Source organism: Sparus aurata, chromosome 21, assembly GCF_900880675.1.
Source record: "Sparus aurata chromosome 21, fSpaAur1.1, whole genome shotgun sequence".
Taxonomy (NCBI): Eukaryota; Metazoa; Chordata; class Actinopteri; order Spariformes; family Sparidae; genus Sparus; species Sparus aurata.
Window position 1 is genome coordinate 30,274,011 of NC_044207.1, and position 17,907 is coordinate 30,291,917.

A 17,907-nucleotide genomic window follows, 5' to 3' on the forward strand; every position below is an offset into this window, starting at 1 on the left:
CTCTGAGAGGTGAATGACACAGACATTGTGACAGAGTCCGGGCGGAGCCCGACAAAGACCACCTGCTGCCCTGGCTCCAGGTTGCTTTTCGTCCAGTTCACTTTAAGCCCTAGGGACTGGGTGTGGGAGAGAACCAATCCTGTGTCCTGTAAAACTTGGTCGCGGGACGGGGCACAAATCAGCCAATTGTCCAAGTATGGCAGAATCTTTATTCCCAACAGCTGGAATGGGGGCAAAGGTGCTCCAATCACCCTGGTAAACACCCTTAGTGAGAGGGAAAGGACCTTGAACTGATAGGCCTGCCCTGGAAGAGGGAGAAAGGGTCTGTGGTCTGGGCAGATGGGAACGTGGAAATAAGCGTCCGTTAGTGGATCCTGTACCCCATTGACACTGTAGCCAGCACCCAGGGTTCCAAAACCCTTTCTTCCCAGCTGTCCAGGCAAAGTTGGGAAGAAACTTGCCCCAAACGGGGCACCGACTTGACGTCCCGAGCCCCTCGCGGGGCGCCTCCTTTGGGACGCCTCCTTACCAGGAGAACAGAGCTGGAACCACTGCTGATGGCGTGACGGTGTTTGTGTACCACTGGGGCCAAGAAACCAGCATGCTCCGCCACAGCTCCTGAATGCTGGGGAACTTTAGGCCCATACCTGGGGGCTGTGGGTCTCCTAATGGTGTGCTGCACACAGTCTCTAGTGCGGCAAGACTGTTCAGCTTTGTCCAACACACCCTGAGATTCAGGGTGAAAAACATGAGCAAGCACCTGGCAAGTTTGTGAGCTCCTTCCTAATGTTCTCTGGAAGGGATGTCTGCACCAACCAAATCTGCCTCCTTGACATCATGGTGGATGACATAACCACACCCACATCCCTTGTAAGTTGGGAATGAGTGACAAGAGCAGACCTCTCGGTTAGCTGTCCTCCTGAGGGCCGCCAACAAGATGGTAAGTGCATTGCCAGAGCGGGCAGCCCTGGTGGCAGAATTTTAACATCAAATCACCAGACAGTCAGTCTTTTCACATTCCTTTACAGGACAGCGGGGGTTAGCGGTCACCGGTTCTGGGCCCAGAGATGTAAGGGCCGCCATCTCCCTCTCCACCGGGGGCATTTCCCCCATGCTGGTGTCAGGAGCATACAGCACCTTTGTCAGCCTCCGGGATCTAGCATTAAGTTGCAGTGCACCACTCAGGGCAGTCCATGATTTCCTGAGCATCTGCAAATAATCTGCCGCCACAGGAACAGATATGGGGTGCTCAGACTGTGAAATACCAGCCCAAACACCATCCATTGGAGCAGGTGCCAGAACTGGGATGTTAAGTCCTATAATCTTTGCCGCACTCATAATCTTTGGAATTTACCACCAGTGGGGTTGAGCCATTCGTCTGACCCAGCAGCATCAGAATGTTAACTGCTCCCAAAAGGCGAGCCCCACGCACAAAGGGAGATATTGTCTGGACTATCACCTTTATCCCTCTGACCAGAGGGCAACTCTTCAGGGGAGGGCTCCCTCAAGTGCCCCTCCCCCGGTCAGCCTGTCATGGTGGGCCACTGGGCCTCCACCCTGCCCAATCTCTCTGACAGACCACATATGGCAGCCACCATTTGCAGTTTGGTGTCTCCCTGGCCATCCTGACCACCTGGAGCATCAAACGAGGCATCTGAGGGATGGACAGCCTGCTTTTCACCAGAGCCACGCCTTCTCTTATGGGTAGGGGAGCGTTCGTGTTTACGCTTCTGGAAACTTGTCTTAGGAACATGCACCCCTTCACTGACTGGGGAAGGGTCAGGTTGCACCGCCCCTGGATGAATGGACAGTTCCAATCGCCTGATTCTGCAAGCCCGTTCCTCCCTTGACAGCTCGAATGCAGCCGCACAGGGGTTGTCAACATCCTCCAACACATGGGCCATGCTCAAATAGGAGGGGAACTCAGGATGGCCATCATGGGGGTCCATAAAACCCCGGCAAGATCAACAGACATCAGAGGCCATTCCTCCGTGTGACCAACAGCTACGAATAGCTGTTCAAAGGGAAACCAAAAACGAGGCTGCACACAACCAGAGAACAATTACAGCCCACCCACTGCAAAAAACAGGGATTTGGGGCAAACAAAACTTTCTGCTACTGCGCCTTTACGTTTTTATACAACAGAAAATAACCCAAAAACGGGAGAAAACTAAGCAAGCCCACCTACTGCGCACAGAGGCAAAGGGGCTACCTATTAACTAAATTACCAATAAGCTGGGTCGGCCCACACCTGCTGCAGACAGCAGGTCAAAATGAGGAAATCAACAATCATACAAACAAAGGAGGAAGCGGCTTCTGAGCATACATAACTAACTTGACAATTCAGACCTATAGAGGAAAAAAAGGCTGTGAAAAAAAACACTTATCGCAAGCTGCGGGTAATGACAATCACCTGAAACAACGAGAGAGGTTAAAACGCTCTGCACGTGGTGTAAACTCTGTCATGCTTACAGTACATCAAATGCGCAAAGGAAACAATCTACATACAATCCTCAGGGGCGCAAGGCACCTGCACCGCAGTATCAGATTGTTCATTGCGGAGTCCCAAATTGCTACTTACCTGCGGTCTCAGATGATGCGAGTTGAGGCAAAGAGGAAGAGGCGTGCTGACCTGGATGCTTTTAAAGGTGGCGAGTCAAGCCTCCTTAAAGTCAGTCATATGACTTTGTTGTTATATGGTCTCGAGGATAGGGAGATGATGCTATCATTCAAGGTGAAGACTGTGATGACGGTCTGAGTGAGGTTGAAATAGACCAATGATTTCAAAACAAATGATGAGCAGTGAGGGTTTATTCAAACTAATGCAGAGTTCATGATCGTTGAAACAGTGGAAATTCAATGCCAAGATTATTTTGATGAGTTTCATTTTAAAGTTTGTGTTTGAAGATATATTGATGTAAGTGCTGTTTTTGGAAATGGAGTCTGGTGGCTTTGGAGAGCATCTTTTTCTGGTTCAACAAAAAAGAAAAAGGAGCTTTGCTGAAAGTCTATCTCTGTAGTTTGGTGCGACCATCAATGCATAGTCATCTTACCATTACTGGCCAGAACCTGTCTCTTCAGTCTCCTCTCCTCCATGCATGTAAATTGTGTCTTTCAGCCTCCTCAGAGCGAACGTTCATATCCTGTATGACTTGTTGCATCAAAATGATATTCTTTGAAAAAAAGAAAAAACCCTAATCAAATGACACAGTTTCATTATACTTTCTTATATTATTTTAGCTTTTTTTTATTTATTTTTTTACAGACAATCAGGGAGCCATTTCCAAACCCTCTGATACCATAACAATTTTCAAAACAGTTTGACAAATTATTCAAATGCTGAAAACGTGTAAATGTTTTCATTTTTATTTCTTAAAATGTGTATTTGTTATCTTCGACGATCTACAAACAGGTCTGAATTTGAAAGCCTGAGATCGATTGCTTCTGCCGCCTAGTCCCGCCCTACTGTGTATTACAGTGCTCTGATTGGTTTGTAGTCATCGACTCGACCCATGCTCTCAGCTTAGCTTCCAATCATAAGGACGCGTCGAGACTACTAGCCAATCACAGCACAGCAGGACGGGACAACACGGAACAACACAGGAAGTCGCGGCATTTTTAAGCTTTGCTGAAGAAAACATCTCCACTCTCTCTGTGAGTCTTTCTCGACGTTCTTCAGGTATGTTGTGGAGAAACAGCGTTAACTTGAATGTACTAACTTGTTAACATGTTAACAAGTATTAATACGAGATTAGTGTTACACTGTGAGGACGATTTAGATTAGTTGAGTGTGTGTATGTGTGTGTCCGTATGTTTACCTGAAACTGTTACCGAGTGAAGCCGCCATTTTGTGCCGGCTTAAGTCAGTGTTCGGAGAGTATTGAAAGTAAAAGTTACATTATGTGGTGAATACTGTGAATACTTTTGTAATCAGTGTTGGGGAGACGTAAACTTTATGTAGTTTAACTACATAGCTTAACTACAATTTGCTGTAACTTACTGGTAGTTGAGCTACATTCATATTTTGTGCTGCATCAAGTATTTCAACTACTTTTTGGGTCACTTTTTATAGTTTACCTACTCAATTTACAAACTAAAATTTTTGCCAATAAAATGAAATATTTTTATAACATAAATTTTATGTTATTTTTCTTTGAGAAAACTCATGAAACATGTCATGACATGCTAAGCCAACGCTGCCTCTGATTGGCTCGCCCTCGCAGCATTTAAGTGCTTTACAGAGTGGGCGGGTCTTTTTGCCAAGGAAGGCAGAGCTCATATGGCACAAGCTCGTCATGGACAACCCTCCCACTACCCCTGATGTGCCCCTGAACACACCAGTCCAACCAATGCCATATTTGAGCATGTACATGTTGGATATAGATGCATCTACAGACACGACCTACGTGTTCACACGTGAGCTCTGCAAGATGAAAACAACAATCATTTGACTTTTTTTCTACTTTTTCCTCTTCAGTTGAGAGGCATATTTCTTCTGGCATGTGAATTTTTTGTAGGCTATTATATGTTGTTTCACATACACGATATGTTGATTTATTTAACACCGAGTTAAATGAGTATAATAAGTATTATTAGTAATAGTAATAAGTAGTTGCTAAAGCTACTTTTTTTAGCAGTAGTTTTACGAACTACATTTCTCCAGGGGTAGAAATGTAGTTTGTTCAAACTACTGCCAGGCTGAACTACATGTAGTTTTACAAGCTACGCTTGCAAAGTAGTTTCCCAAACACTGCTTGTAATAATGTATGACAGAGCCCTGCTGGAAAATCAGCATAGACTAGCACCAAAACACAACATATGCTGGCCTGGTGACCAGGCACTAGCAAGACAAACATATGTTGTGTTTTGGTGCTAGTCTATGCTGTTTTTTCCAGCAGTGAGTTCTTTAATCTCATGGGTATTTCTCATTTTTCAGGAGAGCAACACTCTCAAACACAGCCAGAGGTGAAATGGCGGAGAAAGGAGTTCAGCTGGAACGGGAAGCGATTTCCTGTCCCGTCTGTTTGGATCTACTGAAGGATCCGGTGACTATTCTCTGTGGACACAGCTACTGCATGAACTGTATTAAATCCCACTGGGACAAAGAGGATGAGAAGAAAACCTACAGCTGCCCTCAGTGTAGGCAGAGCTTCACACCGAGGCCTGTCCTGGTGAAAAGCACCATGTTAGCATTTTTGGTGGAGGAGCTGAAGAAGACTGGACTCCAAGCTGCTCCTGCTGATCACTGCTATGCTGGACCTGAAGATGTGGCCTGTGATGTCTGCACTGGGAGGAAACGGAAAGCACTCAACTCCTGTCTGGTCTGTTTGGCCTCTTACTGTGAGAAACACCTCCAACCACATCATGATGTACCTCCATTAAAGAAACACAAGCTGGTGGAGCCCTACAAGAAGCTCCAGGAGAACATCTGCTCTCGTCATGATGAGGTGATGAAGATGTTCTGCCGTACTGATCAGCAGTGTATCTGTTATCTCTGCTCTGTGGACGAACATAAAGGCCACGACACAGTGTCAGCTGCAGCAGAGAGGACTGAGAGGCAGAGAGAGCTGGAGGGGAGTCGACACAACATCCAGCAGAGAATCCAGGACAGAGAGGAAGATGTGAAGCTGCTTCAACAGGAGGTGGAGGCCATCAATGGCTCTGCTGATAAAGCAGTGGAGCACAGTGAGAAGATCTTCACCCAGCTGATCCGTCTCATGGAGGAAAGACGCTCTGATGTGAAGCAGCAGGTCAGATCCCAGCAGGAAACTGAAGTGAGTCGAGTCAAAGAGCTTCAGGAGAAGCTGGAGCAGGAGATCACTGAGCTGAAGAGGAAAGACGCTGAGCTGAAGAAGCTCTCACACACAGAGGATCACAACCAGTTTCTACACAACTACCCCTCACTGTCAGCACTCAGTGAGTCTCCACACCCATCCAGCCTCAATCTCTGTACTCTGAACTACTTTGAGGATGTGACAGCAGCTGTGTCAGAGCTCAGAGACAAACTACAGGACGACCTGAGAGAGACATGGACCAACATCTCACTGACAGTGACTCAAGTGGATGTTTTACTGCCACATGAGCCAAAGACCAGAGCTGACTTCTTAAGAAATTCACATGAACTCACAATGGATCCAAACACTGGACACGTAAATTTGTTATTATCTGAGGGGAACAAAAAAGCAACAGTAATTAGGGCGGAACAGTTTTTTCTGTGTCACCCAGACAGATTCACTGATTGGTGGCAGGTCCTGAGTAGAGAGAGTCTGACTGGACGTAGTTACTGGGAGGTGGAGTGGAAAGGGGGGGCAATTTATATAGCTGTCACATACAAAAGTATTTGCAGAGAAGGGAGGTGGAACGATGCTTTTCTTGGATGCAATGAAGAATCTTGGGCGTTAAGATGCGACAGTTGCAGTTATAAACTTCATCACAACAAAGTTCAAACTCGTGTCTCAGGTCCTCGGTCCTCCAGAATTGGAGTGTACCTGGATCACAGTGCAGGTATTCTGTCCTTCTACAGCGTCTCTGAAACTATGACTCTCCTCCACAGAGTCCAGACCACATTCACTCAGCCTCTCTATGCTGGAGTTAGGTTTTCTTATTATGGAGACACTGCTGAGTTCAGTGAAGTCAAATAGACAGCATGTTGTTGTTTCTCTTCCACTGCATGAGTCTAAAGAGAGAAAGCAGCAGAGCTTCATTTATCCTACAGATTTAGTTCTCATCACTCTGTACATTTTAAATTCATCTAGAATCACATTTACATTTATTTGTTTGGCAGAACAAAAGCTGTCGTTCCGATCGTCACACAAATTGAATATGTGAGGAAGATCATTTATTGTGTTCTTGTACGTAGCTGAGATTCAAACAAACTGATTGTGTGGATGAAGTGAAATCATTGAACAAGAGTCATTGAACAGACTTTACTGATGGGACGTGTGAACAAACTGAAGCTTTACATCATGAATAAACCAACATGAACAAAGTCTTTTCTTGTCGTCTTCATTCCAGGGTCTCACACAGAGCTGTAATCAATAAAAAAGTTTGATTAAATTGATTTGCTTGACAACTTGGTAACACTGACAACGAGGGGGCCATCTCCAAACCCTATGAAACCATAAAAATTGTTTCTAATGAGTTTAAGAAAGTATTAAAATGCTGAAAAACGAGTAAATGTTTAAATTTGTTTTGCTTTAAAGCTTATTTGTTCTCTTCGAGCTACAAACAGGTCTGAATCTGAAAGCCTGAGATCGATTGCTTCTGCCGTCTAGTCCCGCCCTACTGTGTCCTACAGTGCTCTGATTGGCTCGTACTCATCGACTCGACCAAGCTCTCAGCTTAGCTTCCAATCACAAGCACGCGTAGAGACTACTAGCCAATCACAGCACAGCAGGGCGGGACAACACGGAACAGCACTGAAAATTGCGGCATATTTAAGCTTTGCGGAAGAAAACGTCTCCACTCTGTGTGAGTCTTTCTCGACGGACTTCAGGTATGTTGTGGAGAAACAGCGTTAACTTGAATGTACTAACTTGTCAACATGTATAGGAGTGTTAAGACGAGATTAGTGTTACATTGTGAGGACGAATGTTTGTCGAGATAAGTCGAGTATGTGTGTGTGTAAGAGACGTTCTACTCGAGGGACTTTGGTGTAAGGCAGTTGGTATGTTTACCTGAAAACCGTTACCGAGTGTAGTCGCCATTTTGTGCCGGCTGAAGCTGAAGTGAGTGTTTGGAGAGTTTAAGCTAGTTTTTGCATTGAAAGTAAAAGTTACATTATGTGGTTAATGCTGTGAATAATTTGGTAACTTGAGCGGAGTCCTTGTTGTCTTTATTTGTATACTATTTAACTAAGTGTTCTTGTAATAAGAGCCGTTTGGATAGTGGGCAATAAGCCGCCCATTGGCCGTCCTTTTTGCGGCTAGGTCCGCGGATTTAGACAGAAGACGGTAAATTGGGGGTCTGTTTTGGTTCAGTTTAAACTGGGACAACAGCACATATGTTTTTGTTTTTATGCCTTTTTTTAACATAACCAAGTACTGTTATTTCTATTGTAGCGTTCTGAAGTGTAAAGGGCTTCTAAAATCACTCTTACTTGCTGACAAAAACTCATTAACAGGTTCTTTGGAGCTGAGCAACACACTCCGTTTATTCACCTCTTGCACCCGCGAACTCTGACGCAATAACAATGTCGCATCTTGATGACATCACACTTGTGCGCCCTACTCTTAAACTATTGAGATTGAGGAGTCACGTGCTGATTTGGGTTGATTTGCAATAATACCCAACTGCAGCCACTGCGACCCCCGAAGCCACTACAAACCACGCCCCATACAAACCACGCCTCTACAAACTACGCCTACGTGTTGCTACGGTGGCCGGGAAGGACGATTAAACTCACAGCAGCAAATGCAAGCAGTCAAAGAAGAAGAAGAAGAAGGCAAATGCAGCCAAGACAAGACGGCAATGCCAGTTCAGGTGAGACGCATTTATATTATTTTTAAGTTCCCGGTTAGGAGGTGTAAACATTGAACACTTAATGTCATTTTAACCGTACGTTCGCCAACCGCAGTTGTCAGCAGCGCCTGTAGGCAGACAAGATGGAGATGCCGTTTCAGGTTAGGTCGTTTACATTTTGGGAAGATGTTGACGTTTAATTTAATGTTTGAGACGTCTTTTGCCAGGCAGAAAGAGCATTAATGACTGTTTTTCAAAGACACCGGACTATTTGTAAAAAAAAAAAACAACACATTTCGTCAAACCGATACACTGAAAATGTGCGTAAGCAAACCCATTTTGTGTCGTCTTTTACGTTATGAAAATCAGGTTAATGACTGAGCAAGGGATGATAACAGAAGTATTGAGGGAACACGGCACGTAGACGCAGAATATTGTCATTTAACTCAACATATCAATGTGTTATTTTGACACACAAAAACATTAAAAAATAGGGTCATGTTTTATATCACTTCAAATAACTGTACTGGCTAGAGATTTGTTAACGGTGACGTTTAAGTGCATGTCAGAAAGTGACATACAAATACATTTATTGCAAAAATGACAGATGTATTCTTGAATCCATTTAAATTGTTCATGTTGATCTGTTTATTGTAAAAAGCAGAAAGTTTGTACATTTTGTCAATAAACCTAATTTGCAATGGGGGTGCGATAATTTTAAGTGCAAATGTCAATCCTCCCTGGATCCCCATAAAACAAACTGACACAATTATGGTTTGCTTTCTTCAGAGTCCACAGGACATCGACCACATGTACAGCAAGAGGCCTTACAGCTTTCCACCCAGAGAGCATGTTAATGTGAGTGAAGATTAACCCAAGAGAACAACATATCCAGTGTTCACAGCTGTGCACTAAGCCATGACTTTGTGTGTCTTGATTAAGGACTATAATGACAGCATGGACTAACATGATGTGGTCACCACAACCAGAGACGTTGGGATCCTGAGTGAAGACGCATCTTTCCACAGGCTTGTGGTGAGGACATGCAAAGGATCAACAAACAACAAATCTTATTTGATATACTTAACCAGAATAATTAGGTTTAACATCTGAATGCTGTTTGATCAGATTTTAGGAAAGGGCTCAGCAAGCTGAACACCATAGAAGAGTCACTAGTGACCTTCATGTAACGTTCATCACTCAGGATAACGGTCTGCTGCAACATCTTGAAGTGAGTTTGAAAATGGAATTTAAGTTACATAGTGTAACTCATTTTGGTCCAAATATGTTAAATGAATGATTTAGGTGAAACATTTTCTGTTAGCCTAGTGTTCGTACATTTATTTTGAGCATTCTCCTAAGAAATATATATATTTACAGGCGGTCATCACATGAAAAGTTGCATCCTCCTGGGCAACATCAAAGTGCAGGGTGATCATCTTTGAGGAGGATGAGCAGCTGGACAGAGTGCTGGGCTTCTTCACAAGCCTGGTTGAAGCACAGACAACCAGGTGTCACAATCACGTGGCATTTGTTATGGATGTGCTTCTGCCAGAGGTAAATTATGAAACTTTTTTATTTATTATATTAACATATTTTGTATAATTGTTATTATTGTCAGTCTTTAACTTATGGTTAATATCTTGTTAACTGCAACATGACAGACAACTTAAATGTCTAAATGAAAGATGTCCTTTTGTTCACCTCATGACACAGGCAACAGTCCACGCCCTTTCAGCTGTCCATGCATGTTCCATTGACAGAGCCACAGAAGTGTATAAATGTGGACTGCAGTATGACTTGAGGTATGCTACATACATAAGGAGAGTGCTAATACCTATAAGTATTGTTTTTTACCTTGTTTATGACAGCCTTTCCGTGTTAATTTCCTTTTACTAATCGCTATTTTCTTCCATTTTGTCTCATCAGTGAAAAACGGCTGTTGGCTCATTACATGACAAACAACATGAGCAAGGAGGCAAAACAGCAACTAGAAAAATATGCTGAAAAACTCAGAAGAGCTCTGGACTCTGAGGAGCTTTTAAAGAGGCTTTAGTATGTATGTACGGTGAATTAAAAAATAGTCTGTGAAATGATAATGTTTTATTTTATTGCCAATAAAAGTTGTTGCTGGCTAATTCATTTGTCTCAACTTTTGTGTTTTGAGGTACATATTTTAAAGACCTGTGTATGGTCATATTTATAAATACATAAATACATTTTATTTGTGTCAAAGGGCCAGCAGTCTTTTCTGTTAACCCATAAGAAATCATCACCTTAGAGTGATAATTATGGCATCTGATGTAGTAGGCCAAGCTCTGTGACAGTGTGGCTCTTACAAAAACGGCTGGTGGAAACAACATTTTAATCGAAATGACTACTACTAATTATTAGGGCCCGAGCAGGGAACCTGCGAGGTCCCTATTGAAATTGTAATGATTATTCTTCTTCTTTTTTTTTTTCCTTTGTCGAAAATGATCGCATTTTTCACTGCCTGAACATATCCCAAAACTCACCAAACTTGGAATATAAGTCAGACCTGGCGAAAAATTTTATAATCTATTGTCGTCCTGAATTTCCACCACTAGGTGGCGCTGTTATTAAGGAAAGCGCGTTTTGGCTAATAACTCCCATAAACTTTGTCGCACATTCAAAAACCTTACATCCACGCGTTCAGTGGATTGTGCTGAATCTCGTGGTATAGGCCACGCCCATTTCCGCCTACCGTTTTTTTTCGCTACGTCGCAAAATGTTGAAAACCTACTTTTTCGAACTCCTCCCAGGCGATTTCACCGATTTGCACGAAACTTGGCACACAGCATCTGTGGACCCTCCTGACAAAAAGTTAAGGTCCCTATTGAAATTGTAATGATTATTCTTCTTCTTTTTTTTTTCCTTTGTCGAAAATGATCGCATTTTTCACTGCCTGAACATATCCCAAAACTCACCAAACTTGGAATATAAGTCAGACCTGGCGAAAAATTTTATAATCTATTGTCGTCCTGAATTTCCACCACTAGGTGGCGCTGTTATTAAGGAAAGCGCGTTTTGGCTAATAACTCCCATAAACTTTGTCGCACATTCAAAAACCTTACATCCACGCGTTCAGTGGATTGTGCTGAATCTCGTGGTATAGGCCACGCCCATTTCCGCCTACCGTTTTTTTTCGCTACGTCGCAAAATGTTGAAAACCTACTTTTTCGAACTCCTCCCAGGCGATTTCACCGATTTGCACGAAACTTGGCACACAGCATCTGTGGACCCTCCTGACAAAAAGTTATTAAAGGATTCTAATTAAAATAAATAATTTTGAAGTTATTAAATAACAAATTCCTGCAGATTTGGCTCAAAACAGGAAGTGTTGGATATTTCCACAGTAGTCTTATCAAATGACATGAAACTCAGGATACTACTTCCCCATGAGCCCCTGAGGCCCTGTGCAAAATTTTAGGTGATGACCACAAGGTGGCGCTCTTTAAATTGATGTATTTTATATCTCCACAACGGTGCATCGGAATAAGACGAAACTTGGTAGATTTATTGTCAGTGCCCTCCTGAGGACATCTGACAAAGGGTTTACCGATCCAACACTAGGTGGCGCTCTGGCGTCACTTTAATTGTATAATTGGCCCTGTGCCCACACCATAACACTTATGGAAATGAAATTCATAGAGGTGCTATAGAATGGCCCCTGTGACTCACTCACCGAAAATGACCACCAGGTGGCGCTATTTTCAATGCAAAAGCGTTTTTGGCTCATAACTCCCACTTAATATGTTGCATATTATAAAACCTCATCCCTTCGTGTTCCCTGCATTCAGCTGAATTGTTTGGTGTAGGCCACGCCCACTTTTGCAGTAACTTTCCGTTTGCAAAATCGCGACAAAAGAAAAACGTACTTTTTCGAACTCCTCCTAGAGAATTTGACCAATTTGCACCAAACTTTGCATGTAGCATCTGTAGACCCTCCTGACAAAAAGTTATCAAAAGAATTTTGATAGGCCTTAAAACGCCTGAAATATAACATGACAAATTCCTGCATATTGTGTTGAAAACAGTCAATCTTGCATATTTTTACAAAATACTATCCGATCATCACATAAATGTTCATAATTGTGTGGTATCGCCTATTGATGGTCTGTGTAAAATTTGGTGCAAATCGGCCCTTAGATGGCGCTCTGGTCGCAGTCTAATCATTTTGAATGGAAAGTAAATGGGGAAATCTTCAAGTCCTCTTCAAAACTCATCGACCTTCAACCTCTCCTTATCCCTCATACTTTGAGCTAGACACACCATTCTAACTTTTAAAGAGTCAGAAGACCTCAAACTATTGGGCATGTATTCAGTTTTTAAAGCACACGTTAGCCACACCTGGCCTGCTATCATCATCAACAGCGTCAGCAACAGAGTTTTGTCCAGTGTTAGTTTTGTAGAAGCGTGTGCCTTTTAGAGATGCTTCATTAGATCAGAGTTGCTTACAATGGACGTGGACAAATGAGATTAAAACAGTGTCTGTACTTCCATTTTGAAAACATCAACTTTCCCTCCGGACTCGCCATAGCCGCAGTTCCCCTCTGCTAGTTTGAGTGTGTGATGCTGCTGTGTGCGTGTGTGGCTTGTGTGTAAACAGAACATTGCCACTGATTGGCTTAAGAACTCTCACTCAATGTTAGGGAGCCAATCATCATCACTTATGCGGTTGTCTCGCTCCTCCCTCCTCCCTCACCGGAGGAAAAAAAATTTCAGACCATCGACTCAGTCTTTGTCCGGGGAATTATGCAGCAGTTCGCACAATTTTTCTGACTTCAGCGTGCATTATTCACACCGACAATAGCAGGCCACCGAATTATAAAGCAACGACTTCCTCAGCGGAAGGTGTTGCTTGAGCAAGCCCCGACGGCAGCAAGCCCCGACGGCAGCATGCATCGACAGCAGCAGGCCCCGACGCGCGTGGACTGCGAGGGCCCGTTCAACGCTGCTTGCAGCTTTAATTATTATTATTACTGTAAATATTTTATTTTATTGAGTTTAAAATAACCTTGTGCACATACATTAGTCACTTATATAAAAAATGAAAAGATGCATGCACCAGATTTAGCAGGCCTATCTAATCTTTTATCAGATTAATCTTTTATCCCAATCTTTTATTTTTTTTATTACTTAACTTTCTATTTTTGTATATATTTATTGTTTCAAGCACATTGTTTGCATTGAAAAGCATTTAATGTTGTGAATCAACCGTTAAAGTTGTTAAAAATGATCTGGTTATTGCTTCGTTTCCTTTGTGTTTGCTTTCTAAGTGCTCAGGGCCTCCACAGCCACCGTAGTGTTGTATGGGCGTGTTTTGTAGGGGGCGTGTTTTGTAATGGGCGTGGTTTGGAGCGGCTCTGGCTTGGCTGCGGCTGCAGCTAGACCCTTCTCTTGATTTGGGCGGGGTCTGAGCCGGTCGGCCATGATGGTAGGAGACGCTATCGGTTGTCAGGGGCAACGCCTGCAGAACTTCACAGAGGCGCGACTAAACAGTCCAGAGCTCTTTAATTTCTGCGCATTTATTATTTCGGCGGGACAGAGACGGATCTACGAATACGAGAAAGAAAAGGAAGAAAGTAAAGCAATGCAAAAAGATAAGGCGAAAGAAAAGGGACCTTACAGGAACAAGCTCACACCAAGCGCATAACAGCGGTATTTGGAGAAGCTCTCGGACATCCAAAATATCGACCCATACGAGCTCCCTGCAGAGGAATGGCACAGAGACCTGGATCATTTACCTCCATGCACATACATGGACATCGTCAGTTACCTTGTTTTTGGTGTAAGTTACTACACAATGCAGGAGTTTAAAAGCCACAAGTCTTTGGAAAGTTACGAGACTTTCTGCTGTGGCTGGGTGCAGGACTTGGCCATCTACAAGCCTCCAGGTGGTGAAAACAGCGTTGTACTGGCAAAAAGACATTTTTAGAGAACGTACCCGAGTGTAAATGCAGAGGCAATACTGAAGCAGTTTTTAACGCAGCAGTGACTACCAGGCATGGTAAAACAGTGCGGAATTGTAAAAACCTCCTCTACTACAGAGTTAAGAACACACGTAAACAATCGTGTTTTGCCGCCGGCATCCTGCCATCATGGCGGAGAGGGGGAAGATCCCGCGAGATCGAGGGAGGGGCTTTGTACCATGACGACAACTCCTCACTCTCAATAAGTAAAAATATATTTGCGAGAGACTTTTCATTTCGAATATTACGGACTTTTGGAAGAAAGTGTGCTCATTCATTTATAGGCTAAATATAAATAGCTATTTTATCATATTTGTCTTAAATCCAGCTTCATGATAGCAGGTAAAGCACATCCTGACAGCTTGGAATACTACTGTCAGATATTGTTTACTCCTGACTTCTTTGCCCACACACGATAAGTCATGTGATTTTCAGGCTGATATTATTCAATTTGACCATTTAAAACAGGGGGCTCAGACAAGCATTAAAGACTTTAATAACATTAAACAAAAAATAAACATACTTTTTAAAACGTAGAATTATTATTCAATTCAATGAAACATTCAAAATCAAGGAAAAATAAACTGAATAGAACATTTCTTTTGATACATTGAACATCCTAAGAAATAAGTTCCTTTGCCTCAGCATGCTGCACACACAAATTTGTCCGCAATTCCTTGAAACTTGGAAAATAGATACGAACACAGGACCACATTCTATACATAAAGTATAATACCCATGTCAGCTCTGCTTCTTCACTGTCATCCGCATTTTCCTCCCCTAAGTTGAGGCAAAGGTTTGTCAGATCGTCTGTCAGAAGTATTTGAAAGAGGCCAACATTTTTGAGGACAAGATCATTTCTTCTGAGTCTGATCCCTGGCAATTGTATTTTTCGTAATTTTCAGAGACAATAACCCGAGTAGTCAAATGTGTTTTCATTTACGACTTGTTGGGTAGGGTTTAATATATAACGAAGAAGAGTTGTGGCAATCTGCCAACTTAACTCTGCCACATCATTTTGGCCAGCAGGGAATTTGACCTCTTCATTTGAACTGATATTAAAAAACAAGTTATAATTTAGCTACACATACAAATCTAAATAGGTAGTTTATCTGGGAAGCACAGCTTTATATCTGCACATCATGGAGTAGAAAGCCACCATTTTGTGCCAACTGAAGGGAGTGTTGAGATTTTAAGCTAGTTTTTGCATTGAAAGTAAAAGTTACATTATCTGGTAGATACTGTGAATACTTTTGTAACTTGAATGGATTACTTTTTGTATATCATGTAAGAAAGTATTCTTGCAGTAATGACTGACAGAGTTCTTTAATGTCATGGGTATTTCTCATTTTACAGGAGACCAACACTCAAACACAGCCAGAGGTGAAATGGCGGAGAAAGGAGTTCAGCTGGAACGGGAAGCGATTTCCTGTCCCATCTGTTTGGATCTACTGAAGGATCCGGTGACTATTCTCTGTGGACACAGCTACTGCATGAACTGTATTCAAAGCTACTGGGACACAGAAAATGAGAAGAAAGTCTACAGCTGCCCTCAGTGTAGGCAGAGCTTCACACCGAGGCCTGTCCTGGTGAAAAACACCATGTTAGCATTTTTGGTGGAGGAGCTGAAGAAGACTGGACTCCAAGCTGCTCTTGCTGATCTCTGCTATGCTGGACCTGAAGATGTGGCCTGTGATGTCTGCACTGGGAGAAAACGGAAAGCCCAAAACTCCTGTCTGGTCTGTTTGGCCTCTTATTGTGAGGAACACCTCCAACCACATCATGATGTACCTCCATTAAAGAAACACAAGCTGGTGGAGCCGTCAGAGAAGCTCCAGGAGAACATCTGCTCTCGTCATGATGAGGTGATGAAGATGTTCTGCCGTACTGATCAGCAGTGTATCTGTTATCTCTGCTCTGTGGACGAACATAAAGGCCACGACACAGTGTCAGCTGCAGCAGAGAGGACTGAGAGGCAGAGAGAGCTGGAGGGGAGTCGACACAACATCCAGCAGAGAATCCAGGACAGAGAGGAAGATGTGAAGCTGCTTCAACAGGAGGTGGAGGCCATCAATGGCTCTGCTGATAAAGCAGTGGAGCACAGTGAGAAGATCTTCACCCAGCTGATCCGTCTCATGGAGGAAAGACGCTCTGATGTGAAGCAGCAGGTCAGATCCCAGCAGGAAACTGAAGTGAGTCGAGTCAAAGAGCTTCAGGAGAAGCTGGAGCAGGAGATCACTGAGCTGAAGAGGAAAGACGCTGAGCTGAAGAAGCTCTCACACACAGAGGATCACAACCAGTTTCTACACAACTACCCCTCACTGTCAGCACTCAGTGAGTCTACACACTCATCCAGAATCAAGATCTGTCCTCTCAAGTACTTTGAGGATGTGACAGCAGCTGTGTCAGAGCTCAGAGACAAACTACAAGATGTCCTGAGAGAGACATGGACCAACATCTCACTGACAGTGACTGATGTGGATGTTTTACTGTCAAACCCACAACGAGAGAACAAGAGGAGACCTTGGTTCTTAAAATACTCGCGTGAAATCACACTGGATCCAAATACAGTAAACTCATATCTGTTATTATCTGAGGGAAACAGAAAAGTAACATTTACGTCGAAAGAACAGTCTTATTCTGATCACCCAGACAGATTTGCCTGGCAGCAGGTCCTGAGTAGAGAGAGTCTGACTCGATGTTGTTACTGGGAAGTGAAGTGGAGAGGAGGGAAAAAGGGAGGAGTTTGTGTAGCAGTCACATACCAGAATATCAAGAGAAGGGGTGGATGTGGATTTGGACTTAATGACAAATCTTGGTCATTAGATTGTAACAATGACAAATATAGATTTCTTCACAAGGCAGTTGAAACTCGTGTCTCAGGTCCTCGGTCCTCCAGAGTTGGAGTGTACCTGGATCACAGTGCAGATATTCTGTCCTTCTACAGCGTCTCTGAAACCATGACTCTCCTCCACAGAGTCGAGACCACATTCACTCAGCCTCTCTATGCTGGACTTTGTGTTTATCGTGATGGCTCCGCTGCTGAGTTAAGTAAACTCATATAGATAAGTCATTTGAGGGACAGTGAGTTAAATTCTGAGTTTTAACTCTTAAACTTTTTCTGTCTTCATGTTTGTGGCTGATTGTTGTGTTGTGTCTTCACCTGTCAATCAAACATTGTGGGCAGTACTTTGACATCTTGTCATCTGTTGTTGTGTAAATGTCTGAGTGTCTTTAGGTGGCGCTCCTTCCTGTGTCTGTTTAACCATGGAGGCTCTCACTGCTCATGATGACTTTTGTTCAGCTGAACTGACATTTGTCTGCATGAAGATATAAACTTCTCTGTGCTCTAAATGTGTGTTGAATATTTGTACTGATGTGTTTGCATGTTGTTGTTTCTCTTCCACTGCATGAGTCTAAAGAGAGAAAGCAGCAGAGCTTCATTTATCCTGCA

General features: G+C 43.2%; 2 protein-coding genes across 3 annotated transcripts; both read left to right on the forward strand.

Annotated features, from left to right (window-relative positions):
- Positions 1-3,344: 3,344 nt before the first annotated feature.
- LOC115572962 (tripartite motif-containing protein 16-like) lies at positions 3,345-6,990 on the forward strand. Of its 2 annotated transcripts, none has more exons than XM_030403495.1 (2): positions 3,345-3,679; positions 4,937-6,990. In XM_030403495.1, the coding sequence occupies exon 2, from the start codon at positions 4,971-4,973 to the stop codon at positions 6,639-6,641; it is 1,671 nt and encodes a 556-aa protein (XP_030259355.1). In that variant the 5' UTR covers positions 3,345-3,679; positions 4,937-4,970; the 3' UTR covers positions 6,642-6,990. The 2 variants fall into 2 exon arrangements, with proteins under 2 accessions (XP_030259355.1, XP_030259356.1); XM_030403496.1 differs by having other exon boundaries at positions 3,631-3,654.
- A 253-nt stretch (positions 6,991-7,243) lies between these two features.
- LOC115572961 (tripartite motif-containing protein 16-like) lies at positions 7,244-17,876 on the forward strand. Its single transcript, XM_030403494.1, has 2 exons — positions 7,244-7,495; positions 15,810-17,876. Exon 2 carries the CDS (start codon positions 15,842-15,844, stop codon positions 17,516-17,518), a length of 1,677 nt encoding a protein of 558 aa, XP_030259354.1. The 5' UTR covers positions 7,244-7,495; positions 15,810-15,841; the 3' UTR covers positions 17,519-17,876.
- Positions 17,877-17,907: the final 31 nt, after the last annotated feature.

Bases quoted from the DNA above. Each gene is read 5' to 3' on its own strand.
- LOC115572962 (XM_030403495.1), top strand. From the start codon at position 4,971: ATGGCGGAGAAAGGAGTTCAGCTGGAACGGGAAGCGATTTCCTGTCCC.
- LOC115572961 (XM_030403494.1), top strand. From the start codon at position 15,842: ATGGCGGAGAAAGGAGTTCAGCTGGAACGGGAAGCGATTTCCTGTCCC.